Source organism: Vitis riparia, chromosome 3, assembly GCF_004353265.1.
Source record: "Vitis riparia cultivar Riparia Gloire de Montpellier isolate 1030 chromosome 3, EGFV_Vit.rip_1.0, whole genome shotgun sequence".
Lineage (NCBI taxonomy): Eukaryota > Viridiplantae > Streptophyta > Magnoliopsida > Vitales > Vitaceae > Vitis > Vitis riparia.
This window is the reverse complement of record NC_048433.1, coordinates 2429927-2448148: the sequence shown is the minus strand read 5'-3', so window position 1 is coordinate 2448148 and position 18222 is coordinate 2429927. Positions and strand designations below refer to the sequence as shown.

General features: G+C 39.5%; 5 protein-coding genes across 6 annotated transcripts; 2 read left to right on the top strand and 3 right to left on the bottom strand.

Moving 5' to 3' along the window:
• Positions 1 to 89: 89 nt before the first annotated feature.
• On the top strand, positions 90 to 4334 carry LOC117911671 (coiled-coil domain-containing protein 124). The gene is made up of 3 exons (XM_034826075.1): positions 90 to 791; positions 1892 to 2011; positions 3989 to 4334. Exons 1-3 carry the CDS (start codon positions 234 to 236, stop codon positions 3998 to 4000), a joined length of 690 nt encoding a protein of 229 aa, XP_034681966.1. The 5' UTR covers positions 90 to 233; the 3' UTR covers positions 4001 to 4334.
• A 1473-nt stretch (positions 4335 to 5807) lies between these two features.
• LOC117910481 (probable serine/threonine-protein kinase PBL7) lies at positions 5808 to 10033 on the top strand. 2 transcript variants are annotated; one of them, XR_004650688.1, is made up of 7 exons: positions 5808 to 6484; positions 6581 to 6690; positions 6783 to 7584; positions 7890 to 8126; positions 8216 to 8365; positions 8516 to 9555; positions 9626 to 10033. XR_004650688.1 is itself a non-coding variant. In XM_034824556.1 (6 exons), the coding sequence occupies exons 1-6, from the start codon at positions 6236 to 6238 to the stop codon at positions 8666 to 8668; spliced, it is 1701 nt and encodes a 566-aa protein (XP_034680447.1). In that variant the 5' UTR covers positions 5808 to 6235; the 3' UTR covers positions 8669 to 10033. The 2 variants fall into 2 exon arrangements, 1 of the variants encoding a protein (XP_034680447.1); XM_034824556.1 differs by having other exon boundaries at positions 8516 to 10033.
• Positions 9132 to 11298, bottom strand: LOC117911597 (GDSL esterase/lipase At1g71250-like). Its single transcript, XM_034826001.1, has 4 exons — positions 11061 to 11298; positions 10698 to 10840; positions 9617 to 9866; positions 9132 to 9358 (listed from the first exon to the last, which is right to left on the bottom strand). The coding sequence occupies exons 1-4, from the start codon at positions 11296 to 11298 to the stop codon at positions 9132 to 9134; spliced, it is 858 nt and encodes a 285-aa protein (XP_034681892.1).
• A 1025-nt stretch (positions 11299 to 12323) lies between these two features.
• LOC117911886 (GDSL esterase/lipase At5g55050-like) lies at positions 12324 to 14289 on the bottom strand. The gene is made up of 5 exons (XM_034826313.1): positions 14023 to 14289; positions 13749 to 13891; positions 13365 to 13589; positions 12979 to 13228; positions 12324 to 12740 (listed from the first exon to the last, which is right to left on the bottom strand). Exons 1-5 carry the CDS (start codon positions 14267 to 14269, stop codon positions 12517 to 12519), a joined length of 1089 nt encoding a protein of 362 aa, XP_034682204.1. The 5' UTR covers positions 14270 to 14289; the 3' UTR covers positions 12324 to 12516.
• Positions 14290 to 14955: 666 nt separating this feature from the next.
• Positions 14956 to 18222, bottom strand: LOC117908879 (L-ascorbate oxidase homolog). Its single transcript, XM_034822678.1, has 7 exons — positions 17901 to 18222; positions 17695 to 17804; positions 16751 to 17021; positions 16231 to 16679; positions 15777 to 16142; positions 15576 to 15654; positions 14956 to 15479 (listed from the first exon to the last, which is right to left on the bottom strand). The coding sequence occupies exons 1-7, from the start codon at positions 18039 to 18041 to the stop codon at positions 15267 to 15269; spliced, it is 1629 nt and encodes a 542-aa protein (XP_034678569.1). The 5' UTR covers positions 18042 to 18222; the 3' UTR covers positions 14956 to 15266.

Below are 18222 nucleotides of genomic sequence, written 5' to 3'. Positions count from 1 at the left end.
AAACCAAAAAAAAAAAATGAAAATATAAATAAAATTAAAAAAAAAAAAAAAGAGGAAAAAGGAATCCGGCTCGACCGGTGAACCGGAAAATCGCGGGCGTCATTGCCATTGTCCTTCACAAAACACAGGTCTAGCTCTTGCGTATGAATCATATCTCGTAAACCCTAATAATCGATCAAGATCGTGAGATTCTCCAAATCTCAGAGGCTCAGATTACGTGAGAGAGAGCAACGATGCCGAAGAAGATGGGCGTCAACAGCAAGGCCGAGGAGGCTAGGGCTCGGAAGAACGCCACAGAATCCGAGCGCAAGGAGCGCGAGGCTCGCCAGAAGGAAGATCAGTACTGGCAGGAAGCCGAGGGCGCCAAGTCCCGTGCCGCTAAGAAGCGCGAGGACGAAGCGGAGAAGCGCGCCGAGGCAGCTGCACGGAAGGCCGAGGCTCGCCGTCTTGCAGAGATGGAGGAGAAGAATCTCGAAAAGGCGATGAAGAAGCCGGACAAGAAGGCCAACCGCGTCTCTATCCCTGTCCCTAAAGTCACTGAGGCGGAGCTCCGGCGCCGACAAGAGGAGGAGCAGGCCCAGATTCATCAGCGCTCTGAGGAGGCCAAGCGTCGGCAGAGCCGGACCGCAGCGGAGGAGGAGTATGAGAGGATGGTGCTTGTTGCGAATACGAATCGCGATGATTCGATGATTGAGGCTCGGACAGTTGAGGATGCAATTGCGCAGATGTCGGTTTCAGACAATTTGCCGGTGGATAAGCATCCGGAGAGGCGGCTCAAGGCGTCGTTTAAGGTGAGTTTGATTGAATTCGATATTGGTTATCATTTTGGTTGTTTATGATTGTGAAATTTGTTTTCACTTATTGTATCTGATGGATCTTGCTATGAGAGGAAACAAACAATCGAAAATCTAAGACATGATTTCGTAAACATTTTTTTCTGGTTCGGGTAATTTCTAGCAGACAGAATGGTGGAATGATTTCAATTTGTACTAGTAAAATAGCGTTGATTAAATTTTGGTCTAGCTGGCATTGTGAAGAAGAGAAGAACGGCATTGAAAAGAAGTCTTTGAAATTGTGGGGAGTTTAGTTTATAAAATGCTCTTTTTTATTTTAAAAAGAAAAAAAAAAAAAGAAGAAGGGCCACTGGGTGTATTTGTTGATCAATTACTGGCTAATTAAAAGTGGTATGTTTTTCTGTGTTAATTTTTGTGGAATCAGCTTGAGAAATATAATTATTGGTTAAAATGCACAGTTAATTGGAGTATGTTTTGGTTGCAAAAGTTGCAAACCTTTTATTCCTCATTCTCGTATCATGGGGAATATCAAAACTCACATCCAGATGGGTGGATTGATTATTGGTTTAGAATGCAGTGTATTTTAAGTGGTAAGGTCATTGGGAACTGACCCTTACATGGTGTTTGATGTTATAATTCAAGAGTATGCAAAATCAGAACAGAAGAACACTGGTGATGACTAGAGCCAAAAACCATAGGCAAATATGAAAAGTAAAGTTAGAGGCTTTTCTTTGCTATGTGAAATGTATGAATGTCTACCCATAAGGGGTTGGAGTTGATAGGCAGAGTGTCCATAAATGCAGAATTTAATGATTCAGCCTTTAAAGCCCCCTCATTGTTTATCTATGATCCGTAGTCTAGTTACTTCTTATTGACAAGTTGGATGAGAAACATCTTGGTGCATTGTGTTTGTCCTATGATTGCATGCTGTTTTTTCATGTATGTTCATTGATACATTTTGGTTGATCGACTTGTGAATTGGATTTTGGGAGCTTTTTCAGTAATGGCAAGTTAGAGTTTAGTATTCCTTTGTGGTCCTGAGGTTTTCTCCTTTGTTTGTTTTTTATATAGTAATTCTTTTTGGGTAATGGTTGTAGGCTTTTGAGGAAGCTGAACTTCCCAAGTTGAAGGAAGAGAAACCAGGTCTTACTCACACTCAGTACAAGGACATGATATGGAAGCTATGGAAGAAATCTCCAGACAACCCTCTTAATCAGGCAAGTTTTTGAAAATCCCCTTGACTGTTGTCCCTGAGATTATTTTGGTTGATGGTTTTGTAGTCTTAGGTTCCAATTGGATCATGGAAAATTTGAGGAAAAGATAAGGGAAAGAAAATGGGTGAAGAAGTTAAAAATGTGTATTTTTTTTAAATTATCATTATATTTCATTTTCCTTGGTACTACAATGTACAAAAGAGAATTTTGAGTTATTTTCCTATTTTTTCCCCTTCCCTACTATTTGCCAAGATCAAACCAAGTGTTCAAGGTCATATTTCCTCAGTATTCACACTGATTGGTTAGAGTTTTTTATTCCTTTTATCTTTCCTTCCTTGTTTTAGTTTCTTACAAAATATTTTGCCATGCCATATTATCTATGTCTCGGTAATTGGTCCTGTAGGTAAACTGATTTTAGTCAATATCCAGATGATGCATAAATATAATAATTACACTTTCTTATTAGTTTTTTTGAAACCTTTATATAGTTATTTATCCATGCATTGTAGTAATATGATTTCAATGAAACATTGTTTAAGTTGTTAGAAAAGGATGGAACTACTAATAGGTAAGGGAGATAACATCAGCAGCATGCTTAGTGGGGCAAAATATGTTGATTCTAGCACCTTGAAATACTTGGCTACAATGCTGCTGCACTTCATGATCTTCACATAGATGCCTGGTGGTTTACCTGGACCATGTGATGGGGTCATGGCATAGCCATTGCCTAGCTGACATTTTATCTAAATTCACAAACCATGCAAATGAGTTGTTTTGGGTTGAATACTAAATGAATTTTCTTTTTTAGAAGGTGATCACCTATGGGCCATTTCTTATGGTGGTGGTAGGGTTGGGGTGGTATAGGGTTGATGGTGGTGGTTGGATTGGATGTTGGAGGTGGTTGTGGTGGTAGGCAGGCATAAGAACATAATATGCAAATTTTATTGGGTGGATAAGAACATTATAAATGGATGTCATTGGAAAATAACTTTGAATTCAGATCTCTGATCTCAATTTCTTTGATGGGTTGCACCCTGACCTTTATAACCTGATGTGATTTGGGGAGATATCCATATAACTCTGAGTGCTAACTTTTGGTTAATACCTTCATATTTGCTATCTGGAATATTGATTCTAACCTTTTCCTCCTCTATGGTTAATTGAAGAAAATGATTTGATGGGTTAGTATTTCTTCAGTTTAAACAGTTGGACCTATTTATAGTACTTAAGAGATATATCATGACTAATACAATATTTGTGGCCCCTTTTCCCATCCTATGAATCTGTACATGATGTTCAAATTACGAATATTTGGCTTAAATTTGTACTGAAATTATCTCTGCATATGAGTTCTGCTTTACCAGAATTGCTTGTTTCACAACTCTCCTCCTATTTAAGAGAACTACTATGTTTTTCCTCACGTGATCTGGAGCATAGTAGTTCATCTGAAATAAATGGGGTTAGGTCCTCTGTTGAAGTGGTAGTTGTAACCTTTCACTTTGATCATTTTAAATTGTATCATATAAGTTCTGCTTTACAGGAATTACTTATTTAACAGCTGTCCTATTTGAGAGAACTATTATGCATTTCCCACGTGAGCGGGACCATAGTAGCTCATCTGAAATAAATGGGGTTAGGTCCTCTGTTGAAGTGGTAGTTGTAGCTTTTCACCTTGATCATTTTAAATTGTATCATTCATTGCGAGGTATCAAGTATTTTATCATCTTTTGTTAAGCTGAATTCCAGTTAAGCTTGTGGATAGGTTCTCTTAATAAACAAAGGTATTTTCTCCTAAGTAACTGAGGGGACTCATTTTTCAAAAAAGAAAAAAAGTTATTTTGGGATTCGGTGTAATAGTTCTCTTTGGTTGCTTCTTATCATTTTGCTGATCTTGGATGGATGGATCCTAACACTGTTGTTCTCTCTTGTTTGTTAGTATCCTTTCTCCAACTCTAAGCTCAACATAATCCTTATGTGCAGGTTGCTGAGTGATGGCAGTCACATCTCCAACCTAGAATGGTGGGAGGCAAGTTTCTCTCGGGGTTTTTCATCACAGCGTACTGCAATTTTTAATGAATTCAAGCGTATTTTTAATGTCATCCACTTGAGGTTTCTAGGCCTACCATATGAGATGAGTTGAGAAGCGTCTGTACCCTTGAATGATAAAACCTGTTTGAAGCAGTGCTGCTTTCAATTTTTCATTGTACGGATGTATCTGCAGTTACACTTGTTATGGTTGTGGATCCTTTTTTTCAAGGCAATAAACAAAAAAATTATGTATAGACAGAAACAACCTTTTTAGCATAAGCATGTATCGTCCCTCTTCTGCTTTCTCTCCCTGAGTGTGGCTTAAGCGAACTGGCTGTCTCCCCTTGAGGTATATTTACTCAGCAGAAGGATGCTCGTGCTTCTAACATGGTAAATCTTTTCAACGACAGGCCTAGCTCCATGTCTCTCTATCGACCATTTGCTTGGTCCTCTTGAAAAATGATCTTCGTCCAAGAGGTGATTGAACATGGTAGAGAGACCCATTGTTCAAGGTTAGCTCCGACATAAATTTCATTTAGCTTTCAATCCTTTTCGACGATATTGAAAGTGTTGTCTGCCAAGTGGTTTATACTTAGCAAAACCCTGAATTGATTTGGCCCGATTTGATTTTCTGCCTGAAGCTGTGCAATCCTAATTGTAGACAAGGTGCCGGGGTTGAAAGCGGCTGAGCTAGCACTTTCCCCACCAAAGAAGGTGGTGTGCCTTAATTAGCTTATTCAATAAGCACACCTACTGCTTACACCACTAGTGCTTTTAAAATATTTTCTGCTATCAATTTGTTCATGATGTAGGAAGATTTGGAGTTACTGGGGAATTGAACTCCCCAATCACTAACTTCTATATCCAAGCTTTCTACTGGGCCTCACCATTCAATGAAGGTTGGTGATTTGTAGCTGTCGTGACTAAGACCATGTGAAGAAAATCCAAACTCCTTAACCTTTCTGGAGAGAAGCTTCTTCACTTCAATGTTGTCCCATTGTAGTGCATCACGACAATCGATCCAAAGGTGCCCTGTTCCGCCAACGGAAGTTCTGATGTCACGTGTTATGATTGTGGAGACTTTAATGCTATTTATCGATATAATAACATAGGTAAAAAGTAAATTATTTGTATAAAATAATTTCAACTATAGTTCGAACAATCATGTCTATATCGGAGAATGAAAAAATTATGCATTATAATATAAAATATCGAAATATCTTATGTTTTCTCGTTTTGAAACTTGTGTTTGTCGGTTTTTCTTATTCTTGCTCACATCCCTACCCTTTCAATATAAACCTTGTACATCCATTTCCATTCTAACAAGATGTCCAATTTTTACAAAAGAGTAGCAGCTAGTGCGGAATTACAAACAAATGTTGGTTGCATTAGAGTCCATTTGACAATAATTTTAGGAAATGTTTTTGCTCTAAAAAGTGTTTTATTTTTTATTTTTATTTATTATGTTTTTTTTTATAAAATGAGGTGTTTGTTAAATTTAGAAAACATTTTTAAAATTTTGAAAAATTATTTATAGTATTAAAAAAATCACATATGATTTTTTCTGGATAAATATTTGATAAATGATTCTTCTAAAAACACAATTTTTTTTTTTTTATAAATATTTTGAATACTCTTATAGTGTGTTTACAGTGATTTTAGAAATTGTTTCTAATCTTTATAATACTTTAAAATTTTCATTATTTTTAAGTATTAAAAATACTAAAAACACTTTGTAGAATCACCGTAAAATGCACCCTTACTTGAAAGAGAAATCTAAGTCGAAGTCGAAGCAAAAAGTGCGACTATAAGTGCAGATATAAGAGTTATTGTAAGCAATCAGGGATCCGGGCACAAAAGTTGTCAAACTTTGTCTTCACCTTTTCCTGGAAATGGGGGTTTGAATTACAACAGAGGGAAGGTCTGATGTTGTCTTTAAATTATAAGTTCAGGCATTGTTCTTTACAGTTGTACTGTGACTACTGTCGGTTGGCCTCGGAGAGACTTACTTGTTGCTATCAATATATACCAACCGTTAGTAAATGCCCAAACCGATCAATAGCAGTTGCATTAAGAGAAGGGACCACTAAAATTAAAATATGAACCCCATTTGACTAAGGCCATTGCAAGGAGTTTGGTTGATATCAGAATGCAGATGGTGGTGCCTGAACAACAACAGCAGCTGCCAGCTTGTTTAGGATGCTTGGAAGGACGAGGACCAAACGTCGAATCTTTGGGCTCCGGAGGAGCAGGACTTCGAAGAAGAGGACAATTGTATTTGGCCTGAAATCGAGTAATTGCAGTAGAGGGGTGCTTCTCAAGCTACTCAGTTCAGTAGTCGTGCCTGGCGATGAGGTGCTTGCTGTTCATGTACAAGAACCCGAGCCAGATGATACTTTTGACTTGAACACCTTCCACATCCATGAGGACCTCTGCAAGTCCAAGCAGGTTAGGCCTTTTTCCACATTGTTAATCAAATAGGAGAAGGCTAGAAAGCTTGGAATTATTATTTATGTCTGCTTTGTCTATTGATTATCTATGCAGGTGGATTTCCAGGTTAAGGTTTGTGTAGGAGAGTCTTACATTTCTGAGTTAACCCATCAGGTTCGAGTTAGCTTTGCTACCATACTTGCCCTTGGATGCAGCAGTTCAAGGTACTGAACAGACAAGCAAGCTTCAGAGTTCTCTCTCTCTATCTATTTATCTTTCTATCTGTGTATCTCTCTCATGGATGTTTGTTATGCAGGCCGGATGACTCAGTTGTTGCTAATTGCCTGAAAAAATTGCCTCCCACTTGTACTCTTCTGGTTACGGACAATGGAGGAAGAATACTAATCCAGAGGCCAGGAACTTCTCAACAAGGCTCTAAAACTGAAGTCTTTCAATCTACCGTATCTTCTTCTACAACACACATGTACCTTAATAGACCAGGAACCCCCCATCATTTTCGAAAGTCACTGACCATGCCATCTCCCTCAACATCAACAACAACCAGGGAAGCAGATAACAATGGACAGAAAATTGCCAAGATGACAATGCAGCTTCCCGACTTCATGGCGGAGAAACTGTTCCAAAGGTTGGCACTTCTAGAAACAAAGGGACTAGGCAAGAGGTTCACATCATCAGAGCTGAAGCTTGCAACCAGAGATTTCAGCCCTGAAATGGTGATAGGAGAAGGTGGGCACAGTAAAGTGTACCGAGCCAACCTTGGGGATGGTCGACTTGCAGCTGTGAAAGTCCTCAAGCCCACTCGGTGGTATGCAGAGGATCTCCTCCAAGAAGTAGAGATATTAAGTGATGTAAACCATGAGAACATAGTTCAGATTATTGGGTACTGCTCTAACAGAGAGATGCATGCAGTTGTTTATGATCTACTAAAGGGAAGCTTGAAACAGAAACTGAGGCAACTCAGGTGGAAAGAAAGGATGGGGGTTGCTATTGGTGTGGCAAAGGCACTGGAGTACCTTCATCATTCTTGTGACCCCCCCATTATTCACAGAGATGTGAAGTCATCTAATGTCCTACTGTCCAAAAATTGTCACCCACAAGTAAGTCCTATTTTGATTTCCTTCTCAGTTTCCAGTGATGCTTGTGTCAATCTCACATAGGCAGTACTTTTTCTCAAGCAACATTCCCATATCTATTACATTTTCAAGTTCTATTCTAATTCCTTCCTGTTTTTTCCCTGATTTTGCCACCATTATGCTTTCAGGGTGGATTGTTTTGGACCAGTTTTATATTCTTAGATACTATTGTCCTAATGTGTGAATGCTCTGAAATGTGTTTCCTAAGATGATCCTGCTTCTGTTTTTACCCGAGTTTCCAATACTCAAAGTTCTTTCTCAATACTCAGCTTTCAGATTTTGGATCAGCAATGGTATATAATGGAGCACAGCAAGTTTCAACAAAAGTAAAGCCGCTTCGAGTTGTTGGGACCTTTGGGTACTTGGCCCCAGAATACATGATGTATGGCAAGGTAGATGAGAAGGTAGATGTCTACTCCTATGGAGTTGTGCTTCTGGAACTCATCTCTGGGAAAGAGGCTATTCAAACAAATCAGGCGTCTAATCACGAAAGCTTAGTACTCTGGGTAATGTGAGAAACCCTTGGCTTTGAAGTTATATCCTGAAGAGAAACTCATTTCAAAGTTTTGAGTATGCATGCCCATTTGATTTTCAGGCAAGGTCTTTACTCAGCTGTGGCCTATGTGATCGTCTGATAGATCCCAACCTGAAGGACGACTACAATAAGGAAGAGATGAAAACGATGGTGGTTGCAGCACGCCTCTGCCTCATGCATTCATCTTCTAGAAGGCCAACAATGAAGATGGTACTTGTTTTCTTTGTTTTCTTTTCTTTTCCTATCTAATCTCTGTTCTTCAACCAATAGCATTACGCAAGATTTTTCAATCCAACAACTGCCAAATAGTGCTGACTATTTGCATGAATGAAGCTCATTATATTGTTCTGTTTTGGGCAGATACTGCAATTGTTTGAGGAGCCAGAGTACTGGCTAAAGATGCAGAGGGACAGAGAGGAGCTCCTCAAGGGAATTAGTTTCAAAGGTGAAACAGGCCAGTGGAGACATGATGACTTATTCACAAATGATACTCTGGTTGCAGACGATACCTAGTCATTCTTTGTCAGCTTCTCAGTCATGATATGTTCTAATATATTTACTGAATGAACATATTCTTATTCAACCTATCATACTTAACATATACTAACAGGTCGGGGGCCCTGTCATCTTATAACCCCATGTAGAAAAATGCTTTATATCAGATCCATTTGCTTCCCCCCCATATATTGTATTCTCTGCAATTTGAAATGTATATATGCTAAATTTAAGTCCAATAAAACGTCTTTTGCTAATTATTTTGATGCAGTGATTGAAGCCCTGTCTGCAATTTTGATTCTAAAGATGGTACTCATCTTGCCTATAAATAAACAGTGTGATATCAGTTCCTTACTTAGTTGCTTCAAGTCATGGGATAAAAACTATCTGGTACAAATGCTTTTACATCCATATGTATGCTTTGTTATTGGAATAGAGTAGATGGAATTGGAAAGGATTTGCAACAAGGACTGTTTGTTGGCTAATTATCCTCAACCAACTGAGAGAAGTTGATTGGAGATACAAGTCTTGGTGGACCACTGTAGAGGGTCTCAGCTTCTAGCTTAGAAACATGCTGTGTTGGGTGGACCAAATCCCAGAATAAGTAGTCATCCCGGTTTGAGCAGACAGTAGCCAAAGGCTGTAAGCAAGGAAGCAATGCATTTAACCTCCCACCTCCACAGCATGCGCTTTTGACATCCTTTAAATCTGAGAATTTGCATGATAGTTGAAGTTAGATTATGCCCTTTATCTCATACTTACTGTACTTCTTTTAACAGGTTAGTAGGATTCAATCCAGCAATCGCCTCAAGAGCAAGGGATGAGGGAAGATTTTTCTCAAAAAGATGAAACCCCAAAAACTAGTATGCTGAGGAGCCACTTCAGGAACTCTCCACCTAATCAAGGTATCCTTTTTCTGAAATGTATGATTATTACGTTAGATAGTTTTTTGAGTGAATCACTTACTGAATGCAGGAGGATCGTCTATAACATTCATTGTCATTTCATATGCATTTCCAAGTGAGTACTTCATTCCTCCATATTCTGAGCTGAGCTTTTGCAAGAGGGCACTGAGTATTGTCTGGAAATCTCTGGCATACTCATTCATTTCTTTATGACAATGATCGTTGATATCTGCAAGTCTTGACAACGGACAACACCCAATTGGTGGAACGCCTACAATGGCAAACTTCCTTGCCCCAAGCTCGAATAAATTCTGCCATATCAGCAAAAGTTTCAATTCAAGTATGAGATTTCTAGGGCTGTATTTGGAATGACATTCAATAAAGAATAGTTCCAATTTGATTTTGTTACTAAATTTCTATGTAAGCCCTGATTCATGGTTCATATACTAACTTTATAAACATTTGGTTGAAGCTGCAAGTTCAATTTTCAACACCCCCTAATTCTAGACTTGTGGCTTTGCTCCATGGTAAGGGAGCTTTTGTCATTACTGTGAAAAAGAAAAGACTAACTACTCATATACTCCCCTAGGGAAGATGGCAGAAATTAGCATAAAGCTCATCAAGATTCATAGGAGACTAAGCTGAGTTCCAAAGATGTGCTTATTTAGGGAACACTATGTTATGAACTTGTGATCATCAAAATAGAGAGGAGGACGAATCTTGCCTTTTAAGTGGTTATCATATGCATCACTAAGGTTTTTTTATGAACTCTTCCTTGGTTAAACCACCATTTAAGGGGAAATGGCCAAGAATATCATTGCCTCCAGTGCTGATGAGAAACAAAGATTTGGAGAGCAGCTTCTCTGTTTCATCTGAACCTATTGCTGCAGTAAGATTGCTCTGGACTGGCAAACTGCTGAATTTGCTTTCCCAAGGGGATGACTCCCTTCCATTGGTTATTCCATATGAAACATACATTAGAAGAGATTGTCAGGGTTGTTTATTCATGAAAAACATGAGAAAAGTACTTGTTATCATTCTCAATTCTGGCATGGATAATGAACAAGTGACTTCCTAGCTCTCACATTAGGAAGACATTGAAAGGCAAGTGATGGGAGGTGTTCAGAAGGTAGAAGCCTTACCAGAGATTGTCCTGTTGTATCAAGAAGTCCAGATCCTCCTGATGCAAAGCTTACACCTTTAAGAAACTGCTTGTTCATAGAAGACTGACTGTTAACTAGAGAAAGAAAGGGTGGTCGACTTTTTTGGAAACCTGTTAGATTGGCTGAAAGAAAGCATCACAAAACAGGGGTTACTGCAATAATACTACCAGTGCTCGTATATTTATGTCTGTGTGGGAAAATTCTGTATCTAGAACCATAGTTTGTTTGTGTGCATGTATATATGAATGGAAGATAACATAATTCTTTGATGTCAATATTACTTTGGCAGCATTTTGGTGAGAAAACCAACCTAGCCCACTTAAGAGTACAGGCAAAACTAACCGAGAAAATCTACAGTGTTGAAGCCATTGCTGAACCTCCCAGTTGGTTGTGAGGAGGGAAAGTCAATGCCATTGAAAGGAAAATCAGCTCTTATAATACTAAAAGACAATAAACTGTTGGTTCCAACATCAGCTGTTGAGTCCCCTAGTATGAACATAGCTGGAATTGAAGCATCTGCTGAGTGAAGGACAACCATAACTAGGAAAAAGCTTAATGAAGGAACCCATCTTTCTGCCATTAAGAGTAAATTAAGAAGCTACTTCTTTCCTTGAATTCTTTGTCTATATATCTGGCACTGCATTTTCTTTGAACTCCTCTGACATTTATATGCAAAGAAGTTTAGTGATTGTGAAGGTACAGACAATAGTTGGTAAGGTAGTCATTGTCCAGAAACAATGTAAACTCACAAGAACTATGTGCTTCGTGGCGGATTGTACTAGCAATTCTCTTAGGCCCGTTGACCATGTCCATAATATTAATTCCAGATTTGGTGACAATAATATTATATCTGAGGAACTAGGATGATTAGAGTGTCTTGACTGCACATGACAAATAGTCCTCTAGGTATTGACAATTGCAGGAATGAAATCATCCAGCTATATGTTTGTCTTATTGGAAAACTTTCTAACTGATCATGAGGGCAGATGCCATGTCAAGGGAGAGATTGAATGGCTCATTCTGATTATGGAATAGGGTTCATTAGAGGAATTCAGGCTCTTAATGTATTGTGTGTTTTGTGACAAATCATGACAAAATTTCTGTAAAGACGATTCTGCCATTCAACGATAAATTAGGGAGGAAGATGTGTCCAAGTTCAATACACCAAGATTGTTGCTTAGTATAGTCTAGTCATTTATGGATTTCTTTAGAATTTGATTGCTGACTTTTTTCTGAATAGATTCTTTGGTCCTTGAACGATGAACCTACTTTTCAGATTTTGAAACACATAACAGAAATCCTCAAAATTTTCATCCATTGACAGAAACCACTTCACTTTGTCCTTCATGGGCCTTTTTCTTGGTCTGTAAACAATTTTCCTCATCCTAACACTAAAAATTATATTTCTTCTTGTGAGGAGGAAGCCCGAAACTCATGCTTCCTTGGAGGAAGACTCCCACACACTTATTCATAACCCTGCCCAAGGTCTGTTCCTGAATGAGTGTGAGGTGGGGAAGTAGTGCACACAGGCATATATTCTGAGTACTAAAACAAGTCAAGAAGAAGAGCTTTTAATCTAAGAATCTTCAACATTGGCTCCATCAAATAACAATGTGGATGTGTTTGCTAATAAGCCACTGACATAAACATTATTTAAGCTGCTAGACGTGCAACTTTGTCATTGCAATACAAGTCCCATAACTGAAAATATGCTGGCACATAACCATATGTTTGTTTCATTTATTGGAATACACTTCGAATGGAGACAGTTTCAGAAAGGAGGAAGACTGTTTGTTGGCTAATTATCCATGGCCAACTGAGAGAAGTTGATTGGCGACACAAATACTGGCGCCCCAGTGTAGAGGGTAAAAGCTGCCAGCTTACAAGCATGCTTCGTAGGGTGGAACAGATCCCAGAATAGGTACTTATCGCGGTCTGAGCAAAGAGCAGCTGTTGGTACACAAGGAGACTGTGCATTTAACTCCCCACCTCCACAACAAGCGCTTTTCACATCTGTAAAATCTGAGAATTTGGAGGAAACTTGAAATTAGATTCTACTCTTTATTTCATACTTACAAATCTTCATTAAATCAAGTTGCAGGTGTTTGTCTGGGAGCTGTGGGATGTCCAAGATTAGCAGGATTCAATCCTTTAATTGACTCAGGAGCAAGGGATGAGGAAACTAGTCTGTTGAACAAGGGTATGCTTTCTCTGAAATGTATAATTGTGAGTTATACCATTTAGAGACTGAATTACTTACTGAATGCAACGGGGTTGTTGACAACATACATTGCCATGTCATATGCATTTCCAAGCGAGTACTTCATTCCTTGATATTCTGAGCTGAGCCTTTGCATTAGGGCTTGGATCGTTGTATAGAAAAATGTAGCATATTCATTGATTTCGTCCAGACAACCATAAGAGGGATCCAAAGTTCTTAGAGATGGACAGCACCCAATTGGTGGGACACTTAAAATTCCAAACTTCCTTGCCCCAAGATCGAATAAAGTCTGCCATATCAAGCATATGAGTTCATCACTGGATTCTATGTTAGCCCTGGATCATGTTTCATTTCATAACTTCAAACAAGTTGTATGCCTATAGGATTCTATCCTGAACTTTTAAGTAGAGAGGAAGACATCTTACCGTTAAGTGGTTCTCATACGCATATCCTAGATTTTGTATGAACTCTTCCTTGGGTAAAGTACGATTATTAGATTGGAAATAGTTAATAATATCATTGCTTCCAGTGCTGATGACAAACAAAGATTTGGAGAGAAACTTCACTGTTTCTTCTAGACCTATTGCAGCGGTAAGATTACTGTGGACTGTGGTAAACTGCTGGATTTGCGCTCCCAAAGTGATGATTCCCTGCCGTTTTTTGTTCCAAATGAAATGTACAATTAGAAGAGCTTGTCAGAGATCAAATTCTCATTCATAGAAAACGCAAGAAAAGCATTTCTTATCATCATATGGAACACCTTTCTAGTTAGGAATGTCAAGGATGAAGTGCCTAAACAGAGGCCTTACCAGTGTTTGTCCTGTTGTGTCGAGGATTCCTGATCCTCCTGATGCAAAGTTTACCCCTCTGAGGAACTTCTTACTGAGAGAAGATGAGTGGCTTAGGATAGAAAGAAAGGGTGGTGGACTTCTTCGGTAACCTATATGCTTGGCTGAAAGGAAGTATCACAAAAACAAAGGTTACTGCAATAATACCACTGGTATATGAACATAGTTTGATGATAGGCATATGGATGAAAGATTGGAAAACCTGCTTAAAACACAGGGTACATGCACTACTAACCAAGAAAATCAGCAGTATTGAAGCCATTGCTGAACCTCCCAGTTGGTCTTGAGTGTGGAAAATCAATGCCATTGAAAGGTAAGTCAGCCCTCACTACGCTCTGAGGCAAGAGAGTGTTGGTTCCAACATCAGCTGTTGAGTCCCCTAGTATGAAAAGAGCAGGAAGCGGTCCATCTGCTGAGTGAGAGACAACCATGGCTAGGAAAATGCTTAGGAAAAGAAATGAAGAAACCCATCTCTTTGCCATGAGGAATAAACTGAGAAGCTCCTGTCTATCTCTGTGTATCTTTCGTTTTCTTTGAATACCTAAGACATTTATATAAAAGAAGCTTCACAAAGTACAAACAAATGCCTGCTAAGGTGGTTGTTTTCCAGCAAAACTATGCCTTGGAGGCGGATTGCTCTAGAAATTCTCTTAGGCCGGTTCCTGGTTGACCATGTCAACAATTCCATAACTGTCATTCTGTCCAATTCTTCTGTGACAATAATATAATTAGTTAGGAATTAGGATGATTAGAGTTTGTGTGTTGACTGCATATACGATATACCCTGCAAATAGTTCTTGGGAAAGGAAACTAGCAGGATTGGAATCATCCAGATATATGTTGTCTTCTTGGAAGACATTTGATCATATGCACAGACACCATTACAATGGTGAGATTGAATTGCTTATTCTGATTATCAAAGGGAATTCAGTCTTAAGTTTTTTGTCCTATATTTTGTGTGATGATAAAATAAGGAGAAAACTGTGAACAAGTTCAGTGCAGCGAAACTTGTTGCCATCTTAGTTTACTTTAGTCATTTCTGGATTTTTATTTTTTTTTAAGAATTTAATTGATGTTCTTTTGTTGAATATAGTAGCTGGTTTTGTCGAATATAGTAGCTGGACTTTGACGGATGAAACGACATGTAACAAGAAGTACACCTTGTCCCTTGTGGGTCATTTTCTTGGTCTATAAACAATCCTTCACCATGGAACATTGAAAACATACTGCTTCTTCTTCTAAGGACACACACAACTTATTCATAACCCTGGCTGCAGATTGTTAAAATTCAAGGTGGAGAAAGCAGTACACACATGGACATTTTCTGGGGAAAGAGAAAAGAACTTTAACTATGCAAGTACATAGAGAAATTTTAACTTCATAGAAGTATGTGTAAAAAGAATTATTGTAAATGACAAATGAGTTGTATAACAAAGAATCTGGCCCCGAGTTGGAGCCATTTAAAGTAGTAATTGTTGTTTAGAGGGATCTTGTTGTTCTTCCTGCAGCTCTACCACAGAGAAGTGCATTCTTTGGAATCGGGTATTCATCCCTGATCGACCCCACTGGGGAGTAAACTCTAAGATAGAATTGTTGTCCAAGGTATTGCCTTGCCCAGAACTCTGTTCTCAGATTCCACATTCCCACATTGTCTAGTGCTATGTACACCGCAGTCCATGACTTGGGATATACCTGTAACATCAACCATAAATTTTGGTTAGTTCCATACTGGTACTTTGATTTTCTTAGGCCAACAACGTCTCAATGAATCGAGTTTGATTTTCTTACCTGAGTGGTGCAACGCGATACTGCATCTCTAAGATTGTACTGGTTCCTGCTTGCAGGTGTCCACACTCCTCCATTCATTCTGCAGCACAAGTACCATAAGAAAAATGATTCTAATGGATGATGCTGTGCAGATTTGTGAAAATTGTGATGACTAAAACTGCTTTGCAGCTAATGAACTTGGCTTGTTCTGCAGGTACTTACCCAACTACCCAGAAGGAGTATCCATCAAGATGCCAGCTCTGGATGATACTCTCGCGGTTCTCAAACACTATCTCCACAAATGCTCTGAAGTCAGCTCCCATGACTGATGTGTCAAGGTACATTTTCTTGCCACTTGGTTGATCTGGGATGCTTCCAAGACGAAAAACACCTCCAATCTTGAAGTAGTCCGCAAGCTTAAGGGGGGTGTCAGCAGGGATAAATGACACACTGTTAACTGCATATCGCTGCTTGCCATTAACTTGTCCTGCTGTGTTCCCTAGCTTGATAGTTCTTGTGATGTTGATGAGGCCATAGTGGTAAGATCCTTGAGGGTTTGGTCTCGGTCCACTTGCTGTGAGATTAGTCCTGGAATGCCAGAAAAACAAATAGGAATGAACTGGACATCCATAAAATGTTTCCAGAGTGGCAGAGAAATACTAGGATGAGAGAGTACCTGATGGACCGAGCCTGGTTAAGAGAATAATCAATCTGGGTGGTAGGTCCACCAGGGAGTGGACCGCTCACTGGAGAGACAGAGTTGCTGTAGTGAAGGACGGCACTGCTGGTCAGGACCTTTTCAGTGAACCGGGAGGAAACTGCAATGTAGTAGTCCTTAGCAGCCTGGTCTGCAGTAACCAGTACGGAGTAGGACTGGCCAACATGAACGTCCAGCGACGAGTAGGAGGTCTGGAGAGTGTGGGTTCCCTCAACTTCAACCAGTGTCATCTTGTGTCCCTGAATCCGAAAATTGAGTGAATTCTGGAGTCCTACATTTGATATCCTAAGCCTGTAAGTTTTGCCTCGTTCGACAGTAAAACTTGCAGCATTGGCTCCGCGACCATTGATCAGAATGCCATCAGGGAAAGGCAGCCTCCTCCCACGGTCCAGAATGGCCTTCAAGGTCTGAAATACCAAAGAGTAAGATACTAGCTTAACAGTAGAAAGGCATGAACTATAGGGAATTCGCGAATTACATTATGATTGTGCGTGTACCAATCTCCAATGAGAATGGTATAGTCCCCAGCAGGGTCAGGGAATGGAACTGGGATTCTTGGTCTGCTGAGAATCCTGATCCCTCCAAAGCCTCCAGCTGCCTTGTGGAAGGCTAGAGATGGGAAGTAGAAGAAGCTCCCAATCTGATCTTTTACTTGTAGGATGTAAGTGAAGTTCTTCCCAGGTGGGATAGGACATGTAGTCCCATACACCCCATCTTCAAACGAATTTCGCCTCTGCTGAACTCCATTCCTGTTTCATTTTCCCATACAGCACCATATCAGAAACCATGTTGAAGTAGTATATAACAATATCTAAACCAGAGTCCTGGAGATATCCGACTACCCGGAACAATGGACTGACTGACTCCATTGCTACCTTAACACCCAGCCAGCCATGGAGGCCAGTATGCCCAATTCAAACCCACCAGAGTTACCTTAATTCTTCCCCTAAAGGCCCGGACCACACAACCTTAATGACAGGTAGAAAGGCATGAAAGCATGGTGTTTGCTAGTGATTTGGACCTTTCGAGATTCAGCATGAGTTGATTAGGAAATGAAAAGACTAATACAGAACATGAGTCATGAGCATCTCATGGGAAGTTACTTTTGAGTTTGTGCTTTTCAACTGTTCTCCATTCAGTTTAACAACTAGTAAACAATTCTACCATACTTTTCAGATCTAAAACCTTTTGACTCTATATATAAAGTGAGAAAATAGACCTGCCTTTTGAGCACCCACCCACCCAGAAACCATGACTAGAATTTGATACAATCAAACAGTGATATTATCCTAATTGTTTTTTGATGGTTCTGATTCTAATCAAAGAATATAAAGAGAAACATCATGCATCCTCATAAGTTTTGGTGCCTTCTTAATCTATCTACTGTATTAGAAACCGAAAAAAGGGAGAGAATTTTCTCACCAGGAGATGAGGAAAGGCTCTGGCAAGCTGTTATGGACATTGATAATGAGGTTGTCATTGGTAACAGAGTAGATATCAGGCCCTGGAAACTGTCCATTGATAAGAATTCCCTGCAAAACAAACACCACCACCCATTAAGGAAAAAAAAAAAAAGACACAGAATCTCACAATCCATCCCAAAGGAAAAACCAAGTATATCATGGAACCTGTTGGCGAACCCCAAGTGGGTAAATGTCCCCATACGTGACATTCCACTCGAAAAATCTGTAAGGGTCTTCAGCACCAACCATGGCCAAAACTGAGAAGGTGGCACAGAGGAGCATCATGATGCCACCATTCTGAGCCATTGCTTTGTTTTTTTCTCAGCAAAAGGGTATGGAGAAGAAGAGAAGAATATGGAAAAGAGGAAGGAATGAAGAGAGAATGTTTCTTGAAAACTCGAGGAGGTTACAGACAAGGACACTTAATGGGAAGAGTGGTTACGAGTGCTTTCATATTTAAAGTGGAGGGAAGCCACCTCTAGAGATT